This window comes from Parasteatoda tepidariorum, chromosome 3 (genome assembly GCF_043381705.1).
Source record: "Parasteatoda tepidariorum isolate YZ-2023 chromosome 3, CAS_Ptep_4.0, whole genome shotgun sequence".
NCBI lineage: Eukaryota > Metazoa > Arthropoda > Arachnida > Araneae > Theridiidae > Parasteatoda > Parasteatoda tepidariorum.
In genome coordinates this window covers 68,907,647-68,923,842 of record NC_092206.1, presented here as the reverse complement: position 1 = coordinate 68,923,842, position 16,196 = coordinate 68,907,647, and the positions used below count along the sequence as shown (strand labels likewise).

Below are 16,196 nucleotides of genomic sequence, written 5' to 3'. Positions count from 1 at the left end.
CGCTTTAAAATTAATGTCAGTTCTTTATTGATATTAAAATATTATAAGTCTGCCCTTCTATGCTTTCCGCATACTAAGCTGAGTCATGCTTTCTGTGCAGAAGAATAATTCTGGTAAAAGTATCTCACTTATATGGTAATGTCATTTTCGGTTAATTCTAGTAAAAAACCAAAATCCAAGCTATATAAGCCATTCACTTGGCAATCTATTTGCTTGTATGGTAATGGTTTACCAGAAAAATAGTTTTTATTACCACACATTAATTTAAAAAACAATGAAAAATGAATTCAACGGAATGGATGGTTTTCATACTGTGCCCGATGGTATTAGGATAAAAGTATATAGATGGAATTTTACCGAAGTGTCTAATACTAAACATGGTAATAACACCATATTTTATAGTTAATGTTACCAAGGTCATTAACCTAAGTACTTCGTAAAAATTACCATGATTTTTAGTGTTTTTATTAAGTCATAAACAAACTATATTTTACCATATTCTGGTTGATCATATTTTTTTACCCAGTGTAGAACTCATATGATGGCGTATTTCTTTACTTAAAAGCTTAATTCCCTTAGTCTGGGACGGTGTAATAAGAAGGACGGGTTGGTGCTATCCTACAAAGAGTTTAGATTGTCTGTGATTACGTATAAGCACAATGACTGTTAGAATCAAGGAAGCTTAATACGTACAATGCTGATGTTTTATCTTTTATTATAAATTTATTTTACTATTTTTTTTTAATGTCTGATTTACTTTTGATCAATCTCTTTTAAAATAAAAGTTTGACTGTTTGAAATAGGTAATAAATTTATAACGCTTAAACTGATACACATTTATGAAAAAGTAGATAAGAACAATTCTCCTAACATTGCAATACAATTGTTTCTCCTTGCAAATGAAGGTGATGTTAATTGTAACAAGGATGTATTAAATACAAATATCTAACCAAAAATATTATAAATTTTTGATGGTTTCTTTAAAAAAAGAACTTAGCAATGTAGTACTTAAGGAGTCACAGGTAAAGTATTAAAAATAGCTAAGGTGTCAAAAATTGCTAATGAAAAGAGTTAAATCCAAATTAAAAATAGGTTAAAAGAAATAGATATAATTTTCCAAAAATAAATAAATAAATAAATTGAGAAAGTAATGAACCACGAATCACAGTAAGTTTATCCTATATTATACAGTTATCATATATTTCCCCTATTCTTTACAGTTGTTTATTAATATATAGAACATATTTCTTAATTGATAAATATAAAACTTATCAAATAACATGTATTTGTTATTTTGTAAAATGTTTAAAATTCAATAGTTTCCACATAAACTAAAACTTAAAAATAACAACCAAAACAACAGAAATATAAAATGTCTATGGAATTTACGAAGGTAAAACAAGCTGAAATAAATTTTTGGCTGTTTCTGTAATTTTTTGTTGTGGCTGTTTTATGTATTTCCACTCTCGGTATTTTCCAATGTATATTTAAGTAAATTGAACAGAAGATGAAGTTATATTTATTTATGAAGCTATTTTATAAATTTGTAATGCTGACATTACTCAACAATTTTCATATCCTATATTTTTTTATAATCAAATCAAATAATTAACTGAAGAATAAAATAATTAACTAATGAGTCAAATAATTAGTTGAAGAAGTATAAAAAGAAAGAATTCTGTAAAAATGGAACAAAAAAAACAGTGGTTTATTTCTTATTAGTTAAATTCAATGCTAAGGATATGAGCAGGCATCACTTTATATTCTAAGTTATAATAGTTGATATAACCCTTTTTACAGGTGATCCATCACCAGCTGTTCGTTGGTGGAGAGATGCAGAGCTCCTTGATGACTCATACTACATCACTCCGCAAGGATTTGCAAGAAATGAATTACTGCTGTCAAGTCTAAGGAGAACAGATCTTCTAACAAAGCTCACGTGTCAAGTCTCAAACTCAAACCTCACAGAGCCTGTTACCAGTTCAGTCATCATAGACATGAACCGTAAGATTTTAGTTACTCATAGAATTTTAAATATTTTACAACAGCAGAAGATATGATTGAATTTCGGTGTTAAATGTTGAATTTCTGCTCCACATTAAGTTTTTACGTAAGTTGAGTTACGATACGTTGCGTTAAATTTCTGCTCTACATTCAGTTTAGTCGATAGGGGCAAATTATATTTAAGGTGTTACTTTCATTATACAGGAAATTTAACTGCTCTGTAAAAATTTCCTGATCAAACTACGATATAAAATACTGACACTTTGTGATCATCATTCGTGAAACCCATTTTAGCAAGAAATTATAAAATAGTATATAAAATAGTATACCGTAATAATATAAAATAGACTTATAAAATAGTATACCGTAATTTTTACAGTAATATTTATTTAATTAGAGTGAATCAGCTGTTTTATCGTAATTACTGCTTTAAAAATTACGATATATTACATTTTAGTTCCGTAACATGTTCCAGTAAAATCGAATTTTACGGTAAACTTTCTTGACTGCCGTAACTTGTCATTCGTCTTATGTTAGTCTTTTAGTCCCGCAGTGGACTGATCGTTAAGACACGGTTCCCTGCAGATCACCGAAGTCAAGCATCACTGGCTGCGGTCAGTGTGCGGGTGGGTGACCACTTGGATCAGTCTGCATAGGGACCGAGGGTGTGCGGTATTGGTCTTCGTTAAACTGTTCTACCGTAAAGTGCTCGACTTCGCGTGCAGGTCGTCGGGCTACCGAAGCGGGGGTGCCATCCCCTCTGCGGAGGATCAAAATTGTGATGGCATGTCTTCGGATCATCCTCAGGGATGCTTCCCAGACCGTCGCCAATAGCCCATTGTGCAGCTCTAGTGCGACGTAAATGAACAAATCATGTTAGTCTTTTAGTTTTATATTAGTGTTATATTAGTCAATTAGTCTCATATCATTGCCAGGGCAAAAAAAAATCAAAGCATTATACATGTTTAATACTGTAATAATTTATGTGGTAAATAGAACGGAAGTCCTTAACTCTGTTCAGTATGTAGCATATATAATAACTATAGTCAAAGCGAAATTTTTTTTCGATTAAACTAAAAACCGTCTTATTAATAGTACAAAAATCTTAGATTGCAACATTTATAAACATAATTTGTAAGCATTTTGCAATTCGCCTAGATTTTTTTTTAAACAAAAGAAGGATTTATTTTATTTTTCTCCCATTGTGCCTTCATGTAAGAAGAAAATAATCTACAAGAAATATACATGGTATATACAAGATATATACAGTATACGAGATATATATACAAGAAATATACAAGAAAATAAATTAATCTACAAGAAATACAGAAATCATTTCTTAATAATAAAATATTTCAATCTGGAAAATCATATACCATTCTACATACAACCACTAAGCATGCTTGGAACATTTATTTTATTTATTTTTGAAAAGAAAAAAAAAGTATGTCTATATACCTACCTGTACTCTACACGGCAGATGGTACTCTACACGGCCTACCTACCTATATACCTACCTGTACTCTACACGACATGAGGTCTAAAGTATCTTTTTCCACGTATCTTTGTCCCGGCCTAATTTTGCTTTGCACAGATCTTGGTGCAAGTATCTTTGCCAAGTAAGTTTCGGCCTTCGACCTTTACGTTTTTGGTCGAGCAATTGTGATGCTAACAGGACTCATCATCGTCATAGTTGGCTAGACAGCCCAATGTGAGCCAATGACTTCCTCTGAAGATTTCTCCATGACGACTTCCGATTTATCTTTGATCTCCAATTTTTTTCATTAATTGCGAGAAAATCAGACTCCACTGAGTCAGCCCATCTCAACCGCAGCCTTCCCCGCTTTCTTTATCCAGTGGGTCTGAAAAGCAGTATCTTTCTTATTGTGTTGTCGTCACTCATTCGAATCACGTGGGCGATCCAATTCATTATATTTATTTTTATGTTTTTAATAATATCAGGTTGCTTATAAATCTTGTACTATTCAGAGTTAAATCTCATTCTCCAGTTATTGTTTTCATTTACACCACCAAGTATACCCCGCAAAATCTTTCTCTCAAATATTGCGATACAATTTTCCTCCAATTTTGTCATTGTCCAAGCTTCAGAAGCGTATGTCAAGACTGGCTGGACAAGAGTTTTATAGATTAACAATTGTGATGCTAACAGGGCTATCCGATTTTAAATCCCGTTCTTGTGATCCTGTAATACCGATATGTTCAGTCAGTTTCCATTTTCTCTTCAAAATTTCTTCCTGGTTAGTTGAAAACTTTGCCCCTTTTAACTAATTTTTATTTAAAATATAGTTAATCCAGACGATTTTTAAAATAGTTCCTAAGCTTTTGTTCTGAATTTTTCCATTTTATGATTGTATACATTGCAACTTTAAATTTAATACATACATATAATATAAATCAAGTATTTAGTTAAAAAAAAAAAGCAAGCCACATTAAGGAAACGCATCACTTTAAATTTATAGGATACAGTATTCCTGAATCACAAATTCTTTATTCTCAAATTAATATTTTTTATGTAAAATATATTTAAAAATTTCGAAAATAAAAATTATTTCAAGTTATTGTAGACTTGCTAGTCGCTTTTAAAGTAATTTTAAATAAAAGAATCACCTTATACTTAAATTTGAAACATGCTAAGTGCGATACTTACTGCTTACATTATTTTAAAAAAAGTACTACATTTTGTTTTGTTATATTGATCTTACTTTTATCTATTTTGGACACATCCCATGAATAGAAATTTGACAACCAAGTTCTTGGCTACAAAATATGAAACCTTTCTGTTGTAGTAAAGACTCTCTAAATTATTATTATTCAGTAGCATATTGCTGTCGCAAATGAGTTTCCATTTTATTGATTTTTTTATACTCAACATTCTTATGAATATTTTAAACTTTTTCACGAGACACAAAAGAGAATATTGAGGCCAGATAGATTATTATATCATGTGATGTCTAAATATGTACCATAAAAGAATTTTTCACAATTTGCATATGTAAGGCAATAAAAATTTTTTTTTAACTTGAATCTCTTAAAACGCTTCTGAATATCTTTCAGAATCGAGGAACATCCTCAAAAGTTATATTTTATACATTTTATCCATATGAAAAAAAATGAATTTAAACTATTCCTTAAACTAACTTCCATTCATAAGTAACTGTTTTTAAACCGAATTATGTCATTCAAATTCATGCAATTGAATTGTGCAAAATAACAAAAGCTGATTCTAAAAATTTCACTTTGGTTTTTTCATGATATTATATCAAAAAATAGCAAATCTGGATATCTTTTTTTAATTTCGAAAATAAATTTTGACATTTTACTTTGAATATAATTTAGATAACTTACAGTTGTAATGCCAAATAATTATAGTTCATTTTCAATTTCCAAGTACTATTGCAATTGTAACATGCGTTTATGTCATAATAGATTTTAAATCATTGAATAATTTATGATATAAATTGATAAACGGATTTTTTTAATCTATTTCTAAGATTTATTTTGATTTATTTGAAAAAAATATTTTTGGATGATTTTTTTAAATATTGTAATCTACTTAAGGATTTATTGACTTAGGCATATTTTAGTAATATTTAGCAAAATTTAACACAATAAACTTGTCATGTTGAGTAACTTAAGTGTGTTTCAAATTTATTGAATTAATACGTTTCGTTATTTAAATGTCACGTCCACTTTTTCCTTAATGTCCACTTTTATTTGAGTTTATTTTGTTTTTTAGGATCTCCAATTTTTATCTAATACTTTATTTCCCTGAAAAGCATTTTCATTATAATGCGTTGCAATCTACTAAATATTCATGGTAATTACTGTAACCTACGTCACAAAAACAGAAAATAGTTATTTTTATTTCCAATTTCCCACTTGTGTTAATAATTCATCAATGTGGGTTTTTACAGGGTAGATTTGTTGGCCACTCTTTCAGGGGCACCATATTAGGTCGGTCAACATTGCTACCACAGAGATGACAAATAGTACAGAGAATGAAAGAACACCCATCACTTGCCCGGGATTCAAACTCAGGACCTTTCTGATGCAAGGGCAGTTCCCTGACCCCTACACAGTCTGCTCATCAGACGGAAAATTTTTGAATTGTTAATTTTAAAAATAAATTGACTTGACTTTTTTTGCTTTATTTGGTGCAAGAAAAAAAGCAATTCAAAGAATCTCAGAACAGTAAATATTAAGATAAATCTATATCAGTTTTGACAGAAAAAACATTCCTGACCTAGAAATTTGAATAAAAGAAATAGCTCAAATAACTTTTTTTTCCCTTTAATAATACAGGAAGTGCATTTCAGTATTGTATTTAACCAAAAAAAAATTGGTATTAATCATTAAGCCAACTTTATCTTAGAGTAAAATAATGCTTTTGATTAATTTAAATAAATGTTTTATGGGTTTTTCATGAAATATTCAATTGATGTTAATTTTGAATGAGCATCAATGAAAAATAAACTGCCAGTAAGCATAATAAATCAACGAAATTTATTTTGTGTATTTTATTATTTAACTGTATACTTTTATTGTAAATTTGGCTAATTTAGTTAATAGTTAATAACAAAATCCCGCAACTATTATTATTTTGTTATTAAGTATTTAGTTCCTGTGAGAAAACTGTTTTATACGAGGGTTGTAAATTAAATAGTGGCAACTTAACCTTGAAACTCACAAAAGGGCGCGCATGCGTAAATAGGGTATGGGTGCGGTGAGGTGGCGCTGTTGTCGATGTGTAGAGTGCAAAAAACAGTCGATTTGCTTAGAAGGGTAGTTGTTGCGTGGCGTTAAAGTGAGGAGTTTCGTTTCCATCGCTCTAAAGCATGTTGTGAAAAGGCTTAATGACGAAAAAAGACGAGATGCTTGAATCCATCGTGCTATTGTCCTATATGGTAAAGCATTTGCTCCAAAGGCTTCCACTAATCCTCGATAGCATTCTGTTGCATTTTTGCCACGGGCAACCTCGATTGTAAGCCACGACCGCTGATCACCTTTTGAAAACATGCTTTAGAGCGATGGAAACGAGACTCCTCACTTTAACGCCACACAACAACTACCCTTCTAAGCTAATCGACTTTTTTTTGCACTCTACACATCGACAACAGCCCCACCTCACAGCTCCTATATCTAATTTGCGCATGCCCGTCCTTCTGTGAGTTTAAAGGTTAAGTTGCCACTATTTAATTTACAACCCTCGTATATCTTCCTACTGCTTATATGAGATTCGAAATAAATGAAACCTGCATCTATAATTATCTCCATTGCTAGAATTTTCATTTTAAAATTATGATATAATAATCAGCAGCAATCTATAGGAGCAAGGCTTTTCGTTAGGTAATGGGCATTGAAGATAGCAGAGCACTAAAAATTCTTCATGTGTTGGAGGGAATGGAAGCATTATTACGGAGTCATCCCTGGGGCTCGACCCCAGCTCTGTCTGTCACGAGACTGCCAGAAAAGCCCCCTTGACTATAATATGTACGCAGATGCAAGGAACTAAATGGCAGCATTAGGGTTGCTTAATTGGAGTGATAAATTTCTGGTTGCTTAACTGTATTAGGTGAAAGCAGTAAATAAACTGTTTTTCTCGCAGTTAACAGTTTGACTACCAGTTTAAAGGTTATTTGAATGTTTTTCTACTATATATTAAAATAACTAGTAGATAAATGTGATTCGACCAGTTTTTCTTAGAAATTTCTAACAGTGTTTTGTTTTTCAGTGAAACCTACCGATGTGAGGATTACAAGCATGTACAGACCAATATCGGTGGAGCGTTTTACGGAAATTGTGTGCGTAGCCAGTGGTGCAAGGCCTCCTGCTCAAATTTCTTGGTGGCTAGATGGAGAGAAATTGACTTCACGAATTACAGAAAGTACTGTTCGTGATGAAAACTTGACAGTTAGCAGTCTGTTATTTGGTCCCACCAAGCATGACAATCAGAGAAATTTGTCTTGTAGGGGTGACAATCCTCAAGTACCAGATAGTGTTTTGGAGGATACGTGGATATTAGATATTCATTGTAAGTATTACTTAACATAGATTTTATGAGTGACGTAATAATTGACAAAGCAAAATTTTATTATCTTGCATATACACCCTCAAACACTGAACATAGTTCTCACCAGGACCAAATATAGTTTACATATATATATTTTCTTAAATAACATTTCTTAAATCTCCAATTTTGAAAAAAAATCAATTTAGAAGAACGTCATTAAAATCCATAATTCTTAATTTTTTTCAAGGAAATTCTTATGAATCTAAGCAATACAGCATTAGAATATAGCTTTTCAATTATTTGAAAGTCGGATAATAGAAGAATCGTGACTTCGTTTTCATATTGACATTTTTTTTTAAATTTTCATAATTATCATAAAAGGCGCTAGAGTTAAGTCACTAAAACCTTAAAGCACTAAAATTTAATTTTAATACTTTTAAAAGTCGCATTTTATTATTCAATTTAATTGGGGAAAACAAAGTTACGATTTTGTTTTTAAGTTATCTTATTTGATTAACTGTATTATTATCTTAAATCAAAATTGCATGTTTCAAAATGACCTACTTTTAGTAGTACTTTTTCTTGAAGGTTTTTTAGTTTTTACAATATGACACTTATGTTTAGACACTTATGTGTACAATATGACACGTATTAAAACTTTCCCTGCCTATTTAAATACTATTATTTTTTATTTTTATTTTGAGTAGCATTGTTCATGAGTATTAGAATATTCGAGAGACTTTCATTGCAGATAAGTGTTCAAAAGCTACTTCATAATGGTAAACGCGATTGGCTAAAATGCTTATTAGAAACTATTTTAAAGTTACTACATGTTATGTTTAGTAAGTCTAAGAGCGTTGGTCATTCAGCCGATAAGCAGAGAGAGAGTAGTGAAAAGACTTCGTCCCATCAATGCAATAGGGCAAAAAAAATTTTTTTTCGTGAATGTTTTTATTATTATTTTAGAGGATAAGGAATATATACCATAAAACATTCAACAAAGTAGTTAAAAAATAAACTAATAATTTTAATAATAGAGATTACACAAAGAACGTTTAGCTTGTCTTGGATTTTATTCTATAAATATAAACATCTAAACCACCCCAAAATCCAGCTTCCTACCAAGTCAAGAAAAGTTCTGATTGGTAAAAATAATCACGTCATTACATAGGGAGTTTGGAATTTATGTTTCTGTTTTATAATCCATCTTCACACTGCCTCTCGATAAAAGTAGTTATAATTTTTTTCGCTGATGGGTATGGGTATAAAAAATGCATGCCAGCATTTTCGATTTCAAGCAAAATTCGATTTTAGAATTTGGGAATTCCTATAATTTTTTATCACTAAGCGGTGGTGACAAATTCCACTCCTAGAATAAGTTACAAAAATATAGTTTTGATAATTCCTTGCAATGACCATTAACCTCAAAAACTATCAACTGTAATAAATACCGGGCTAGTGTAAACCAGGCAACGGCCTTTAATTTTAAAATTTTAAAGAGGTGTCCTGGAAGGGAATACCGAGTAAGTGTGACCCATGAAATGACCCTCAACCTTAAAGACGACAGTACAGGGTAAATCTGGCAATGGTCCCTAAAAAAAAATAATAAATAAAAAATAAAAAAGAACCATCGTAAGGAATGCAAGCGTAAATCTTCCGAAACACATACGTTCCTACGGGGTAATTATCCCAGTTGAATCGGTTATTATTTGTGATAATCACAACTTTTGAAAAAAAGGATAATAAATGCACATTAATTACATTGACAGGTATTTTCTATGCAGACAGGTGTTTTCTTTTGACTAAAGGACATTCCTCCGTATTCCGTACTCCGACGTTTTTTCACACCTTAGATGCAAAATCTCTGGATAGAAAGGAATATTCCACCAAAACATTTGTTTGCAATATCTGGAGGAAAAAAAATATTTGTTAAGTCTAAAACTGCTCTCAACGATCTATAAAGCAATTTATCAGCAGCCAAGGGGGGAGGGACGAAACGATCTAAATTTTTTTTTTTATAAGGCAGTAGGATGCAGCAAAACTTTTGGGATGCAGTTTGCAATTGATGGAAGAGTTTAAAACTTCAATATTTCAAAGCTGCGTCTCAATGTGGTGACTTAGTTTCTTAGACCAATCAGAGCTTTCCTTGCTTTTTTGTAAAAATCCGGATATCATTCGGATCTGCTTACATGTGTCAAATCCCATTCGTTGTAAAAATTGAGCTTGGTTTTCTTAATCTGACAGCTATAGAGAAAGAAAAAAAATAAGTAGTCTTTATTTGTGATGTTAGCGTAAGTGAAAGAAGTATAATATGTTCGTTACTCAATTCTCAGATACGACGACACAAATAAAGTCAGAATCTTCTATTTCTATAAATAGCTTTACTGTATAAAAAGCTAAATAAGTTTTTTTCACATGCATTCAAATATTGATACTAGATATATGAATACTAGATATAACATTAACAATTAGGAAGTATAAGGTTTATTATAAAAAACCTAATAATAAACCTTAGTATTTAAAACGTTTCTTATATAAATGTTTGTATTACTCTGAAAATTATAAAGTTTTTTATTTTTTATTTTTAGTTCCACCTCAATTATCAGTAAAAGTTGATAAGGAATCTGCAATTCAAGAGGGTGATTCTATCAATATGACATGCGTTGTTCAAGCTAACCCACCAATAGTAGAGCTGGAGTGGCTGAAGGACAGTCAGTCCTTAGGTCCCACATCCAAGAAAAGTACCCGAAGCAGGATATTGCACATTTCAAATGTAACTTCAGAACATAAGGGGCGTTATCAATGTGTAGCCACCAACAGTGAAGGAAAATCTGTCAGTGAACCTGTATTGCTCAAAGTACAATGTGAGTTTAATTGCTCATTGATAAAATAATATTACCTAATGTAACACTCCCCCATCCCCCCCATCCCCCCCCACACACACATATATATANCTTTCTGGTATATCTATCTATATATATATATATATATATATTGTTATGTATCAAACTTAATGATAAAATAATCACTGCAATTGTCTATAAAAAAAGTTCGGAATTGTCTATTAACTGTTAATATTATAAGCCATATATTATTTATCATTGTGTATATTGATGCAATTCCCAATGCATAAGTTATAATGCAATATTTATTGCAATAGAATGAATAATTATTGTGTCATTACAATGTATTATATTTAAAATTATGAATTGATGAAACTGGTTTGTTAAATGAAAAAATAATTGCTTGAGTGCCTAGTGTTGTTCTTAAATTTTTATTAATGTTGCCCTTTTTATTCTCCAAATAATACTACACAAAATTAATTATCGGTATATACAAATAATTCATATTCTGATGTACAAATTATAATAAAATATTTTTGTCTGGTTTCTTAATATTTACCTTGTATTTCCGAGAGCTACATTTTTCTAAAATATTTACGAAGTTTAGTTTTCAAATTAATCATATTAATTTAAAAATAAATTAATGCAATTATCCTCAATCAACATGATGTGTACTAAACTGTGTCATTTATTACGCTCTTTACCGATCGATAATTGATAGACTTTAAATAAACAAATAAATTTTGTTTACCAAAATACTTCAGCTCACCATATAAAATAGAATATAAGAACAAATTTCAATTTATTTTTTCGCAATGTTTCACATTACAGTGTTAATATTGCGTTTTAAAACTTCATGATTGCTTTAAATATCTTAACCAAAGCTTATTTTATCTACAGATGTTCCTCGTTGTGTTTCGGTCCGCAGCAGTATTTATGGTGTCGGGCAAACTGAATCTGTTTCAGTTGCTTGTGAGGTAGACGCAAGTCCTTCTACAGTATCCTTCACATGGGCATTAGATGGGGCCAAAATACTTAGTACTGAACAGTATTCTAGCAATGGATCTCATAGTGTCGCAACAATATCACCCAGGTCCCCCAAGGACTATGGACTTCTGATGTGCTGGGCTAGTAACGCAGTTGGAAGACAGAGGGAGCCATGCACATTTAGGATCATTCCTGCTGGTATGTAATTTAAAATATAAATTTTTGGATCAATTATTTCATAACTATTGTAAAGCTAAAACGTATTTGTACTTCATCATGATAAAAAGTCCAGATTCCAGTTCAGAAGCTATCTTAATTGTCTGCAGGTAGACAATTTTTTGAAATGGGCAATTCCTAAAATTAAAATTAATGTCATCAATTATTCTCTAATGAAAAGATAAAAGCCTATAATTTATGATATATTATCTCTAATTTTTGAAAATAGAATAAACAATATTTTCCACGAAGAGGAGGAACAGAAAACTAAACATTCAGATATGTCTTAATATGTACAAAGATGTGCACTTTTTATTTTCCTGAGGCAGGTGTACGTAGGAAGTAAATTAGAGACAAACTTTTGCTTTATTTTTATTCTTATATCTTTCTTTGACCTCTTTTTAGCCATTTTCTAAAGGTTTGAGAAATATTGTCAGTAATTTGGAAATTATTTTTTCTTCTATACCCCATTTTCAGTCAAATTTTTTATTTCCATATTGATTTTTGTTCTGTAAGACTGTTAATATCAATGATTCAGTAGAAACGTATGAGATTTTATTTATTTTATTTGTAAATTATTGGTCAATATGTATCTAGTCTAAATAATTTAAAAATGTCTCCGTTTGGCTTTTTAAGAATCGCGTAATTGAATTAGTAAGTAGTAATCGCAAGCTTACTAGAATATAGTTTTGACATCAATTCCCATTTTATGTTAGTGTATCTAAAATACACTCGTTTCCTATCATGTTGGTATGAAGAGCATAGCTACTAGAAAGTTAATGATGAAATGTAACCATAAAACTTTTCAATGAAACAATATTTAAAACATAAATAAATAAACAAAGCAAAAAAAAATATTTTACTTAAAAAAAAAAAATAATTTCACGAAAGTAATTGAGCCAAAATCTTTAATAATTTTCAATCTGGTCAATGTTTAGCGATAACGAACTTTTTTTCTGGTCATCTGCTTAGAAATAGAATGTTCCCTTGATAAAACAATATGTTCTTGACATTAAATGCTTGAAAATATTAAAATTCTTATCGCTAAGCTAATTCAAATCTTTAATTTATCCAACAGGACCACCAGAGGAGCCACGCAATTGCCTTATTTCCAACCGTACCACACATTGCTTAGTATTAGAGTGTGAAATGGGACACGATGGAGGGCTCACTCAACTTTTCCAGTTGGAGATATTTGGAACTGATTCCGACAAGTTTTTATCCAACGTCACCGCCCATTCTGCTCCTAAATTTACTGTTTGCTCTCTGCCTTCCAGAGAGTCGTTGGTGCTAATTGTTTACTCTCTCAACAACAAGGGAAGAAGCAAGCAGATAACTATGCATGTGAGCAGCACCGAATCTAATGAAGCAGAAGGTAAATGATATCTTTATTAATTTTTTTAAGAAAAATAAAAAAGAACGAGAACAGTTGCTAGTTAGGAAATACACCAAATATCTAATATAAATAAGTTATTTACCATACATTCGCATATCATACCGTTCTGTAATTTTACCAGAAATTTTTGTTCATCTTAAAAAAAATCAGAAGGAACCCGCGTGATAATTTACGAAGTATTCGGTTCAAAATACACATTGGAGGGCCATGGAGGCTCAAGGGAGAGAGAGCACTCCCCTCCGAAAGAGGCAACCCGGTTTCGAAACCGAACAATGGTTTGACGATACTGATTCCGATCCCGGCTCGAACCAATCACAGTGCTGACGAAATATGTCAGTGATAGATGGATCATGAGTGTTAAAACCACCCTTGCCGTCAGGTTAACTTTGGGTTGTTTTCCTCTTTTTTCTCTCTATGTAACGCGACGCTGGTTAGTTCCATCAAAAAGTCCTCCACAGAGGCATTCTCAATCCAGGAGTTCAGTTTTCTCCTGAATTGGATTCAAAATTAGAAGGAGACGAATATGAACATTGATAGTCGCGAACTCCAAATTGGGTCTGCTGTTCAACGGCTGTTATTAAATAAATAAATAAAAATCCACATTGGACAAGAAATTTCGGGCATTTTTAAAATATTTCAATTGAATTTTTCTATCTTTAATGTGATACCTTTGCCTACAAAAATCTTTCTACAGGAAGATTCTGATTTCGAGATTCGTATTTGGTGGTAGTGCGAGGAGTAATTTACATCATGACCATTAAAAATTGTATAGCCGCCCGCTACGGGAAATGTTGTCCTATGCTACTGAAGTTGTTTCCTCATTATGAACTGGCTGTTTGTGCTATTTATATTAATTGTTTTATTCTTATTTCAATTTTACATTTTATAGTAATTATTGCCTTAACCTGTGAGCTAGAGAATCGACCTAGAGAATTTTAATTCGATCTTTTAGAGAAAATATCAGTTTGAAAGGAGAACGAAAACTAAATTGCGCGTAATATAAAACCATTCAGAGTTTGGTTATAATAAGTTTAAAAAAAGTAAGATTGGCTTGAGTATTGAAATTCAGACCTCATAATAGTAAAACTATAATCAACCTACTACAGATTTCAATTTTCATTTTCATGAAGTATAATTGTTTATTTATGTTATGTAAACTTAGCGTATCAATAGTTACTAAATATTTCCTTTTTTTTCAAATTTTATCTTAGTGATATTTCTTTATAATTTCTCTACAAAATCAGTTAAAATTAATTTTAAATACCAGAAAAATACTTTATTCAAATGAGAAAAGATAAATATAGCATTATGAATTATTGAATTTATCAGCCTATCAGATCAATTTCCTGATTAAGGCAGGATAATTGTTTACTTACGTTAAGTGAACTTAGCAAATCAATATTTACTAAATATTTTCTTTTTATCTTAGAACCATTTTTTTTAAATTTGTGTAAAAATCAGTTAAAATTGATATTAAAAACCATAAAATTAATTTATTTCAAAAGCAAAAAAGATAAACATAACTTTATTAGTTATTGGATTTATTAACTTATTCCATAATTAGGTATAAGCATTAGAGAATTCAGCGTTTTTGTTGATATCCATTTGCAACATTAATCCCAAACTACTATGCCAAAAAAATATTAACTGTACGTCTGTGTAATAATGGTTACAAAACTTTTTCAGCAATACATATTATCTGAAAAAATGTTTATGGTTATTTGACTAGTATATTGACTAATTTTTTTTTTTTTGAAAACTGGGAAAATGCACACAAATAAGAGTCGATGCAATTACTTGAAATAATTTTTCTCAATATCAACCTTTTCAAGATTTTTTATCCTTTTCACTACTTACGCCCTCTCCAATTTGAGTCTTACACCACCAAATTAGAGTTATTTTTTTTCTAAAAAGGAAACGGAAAGGTAATGACCAAAAAAGAGGGAAAGAAATGTAATTTCTTTTAATGTTTTCTTGCGTGAGCATTATACGGTGAACGATCGAATTTAACATCAAGCTATTGATTCAAAATCCAGAAAAAAAAAGTTTTATTTTAAACAGAAGATTTTTCTTTGGCTCCCATTGTGTTAACAATATCTTAGATATCCAGACACAAAAATGTTTTTTCTTTGTCTGTTCTTAGTATGAGAGAAAAAGATGTGGGAAGCTTAAATTTCTTTTATCACGCTGATATCTTTCAGTTATTTTTTTCTTATCTGAGAGCACGCATGGATATTTTTATTTTAAATGAAAAAAGAAAAAAAAATAGATAAGCCTATTGATTTTTTATTAATAATTTCTTTTACTTCTTGGTGCAAAAATAACCGAATAAAATATATTGTTAATAGATGATTAAAGTTTTTAAAGTAATATCACATACGTCAGAAAGTGATAACAAAATAAAATCTTTATGTCGCGTAGTCAATTAAATAAAAATTTATTATGAAAGCAAAAATATATGTTCATATAAATATAGTGAGAAATATATGTTTTTTATAAGTAATAACCAATCAATTTTACATTTAATAACTAGTCGATTTATATTTAATTTAACCAATTAAATATAAATCACTTGTTTTAAAAACTATGTACACTACCGGTCAAAAGTTTGCGAAAATTTTTAAATCTGCAAAGAAAAGGCCTAAATTCAAATGTTCATAGAACTGCGAAAAATCATTCAAATGGCATGAAAATTTGATATAGGGGAAAGAGAGAACTA

The 16,196-nt window shown here is 30.5% G+C and overlaps 1 protein-coding gene across 2 annotated transcripts in view; it reads left to right on the top strand.

Annotated features, from left to right (window-relative positions):
* The window catches only part of LOC107444069 (CD166 antigen homolog), a 130,495-nt gene that overhangs the window by 85,448 nt on the left and 28,851 nt on the right, over positions 1-16,196 (top strand). For both annotated transcript variants that reach the window (XM_016058142.3, XM_016058141.3), the window contains 5 exons: positions 1,801-2,004; positions 7,757-8,056; positions 10,624-10,899; positions 11,779-12,063; positions 13,160-13,456. In XM_016058142.3, the coding sequence (XP_015913628.1) occupies positions 1,801-2,004; positions 7,757-8,056; positions 10,624-10,899; positions 11,779-12,063; positions 13,160-13,456 (1,362 nt within the window). The remainder of the gene's footprint in view (positions 1-1,800; positions 2,005-7,756; positions 8,057-10,623; positions 10,900-11,778; positions 12,064-13,159; positions 13,457-16,196) is intronic.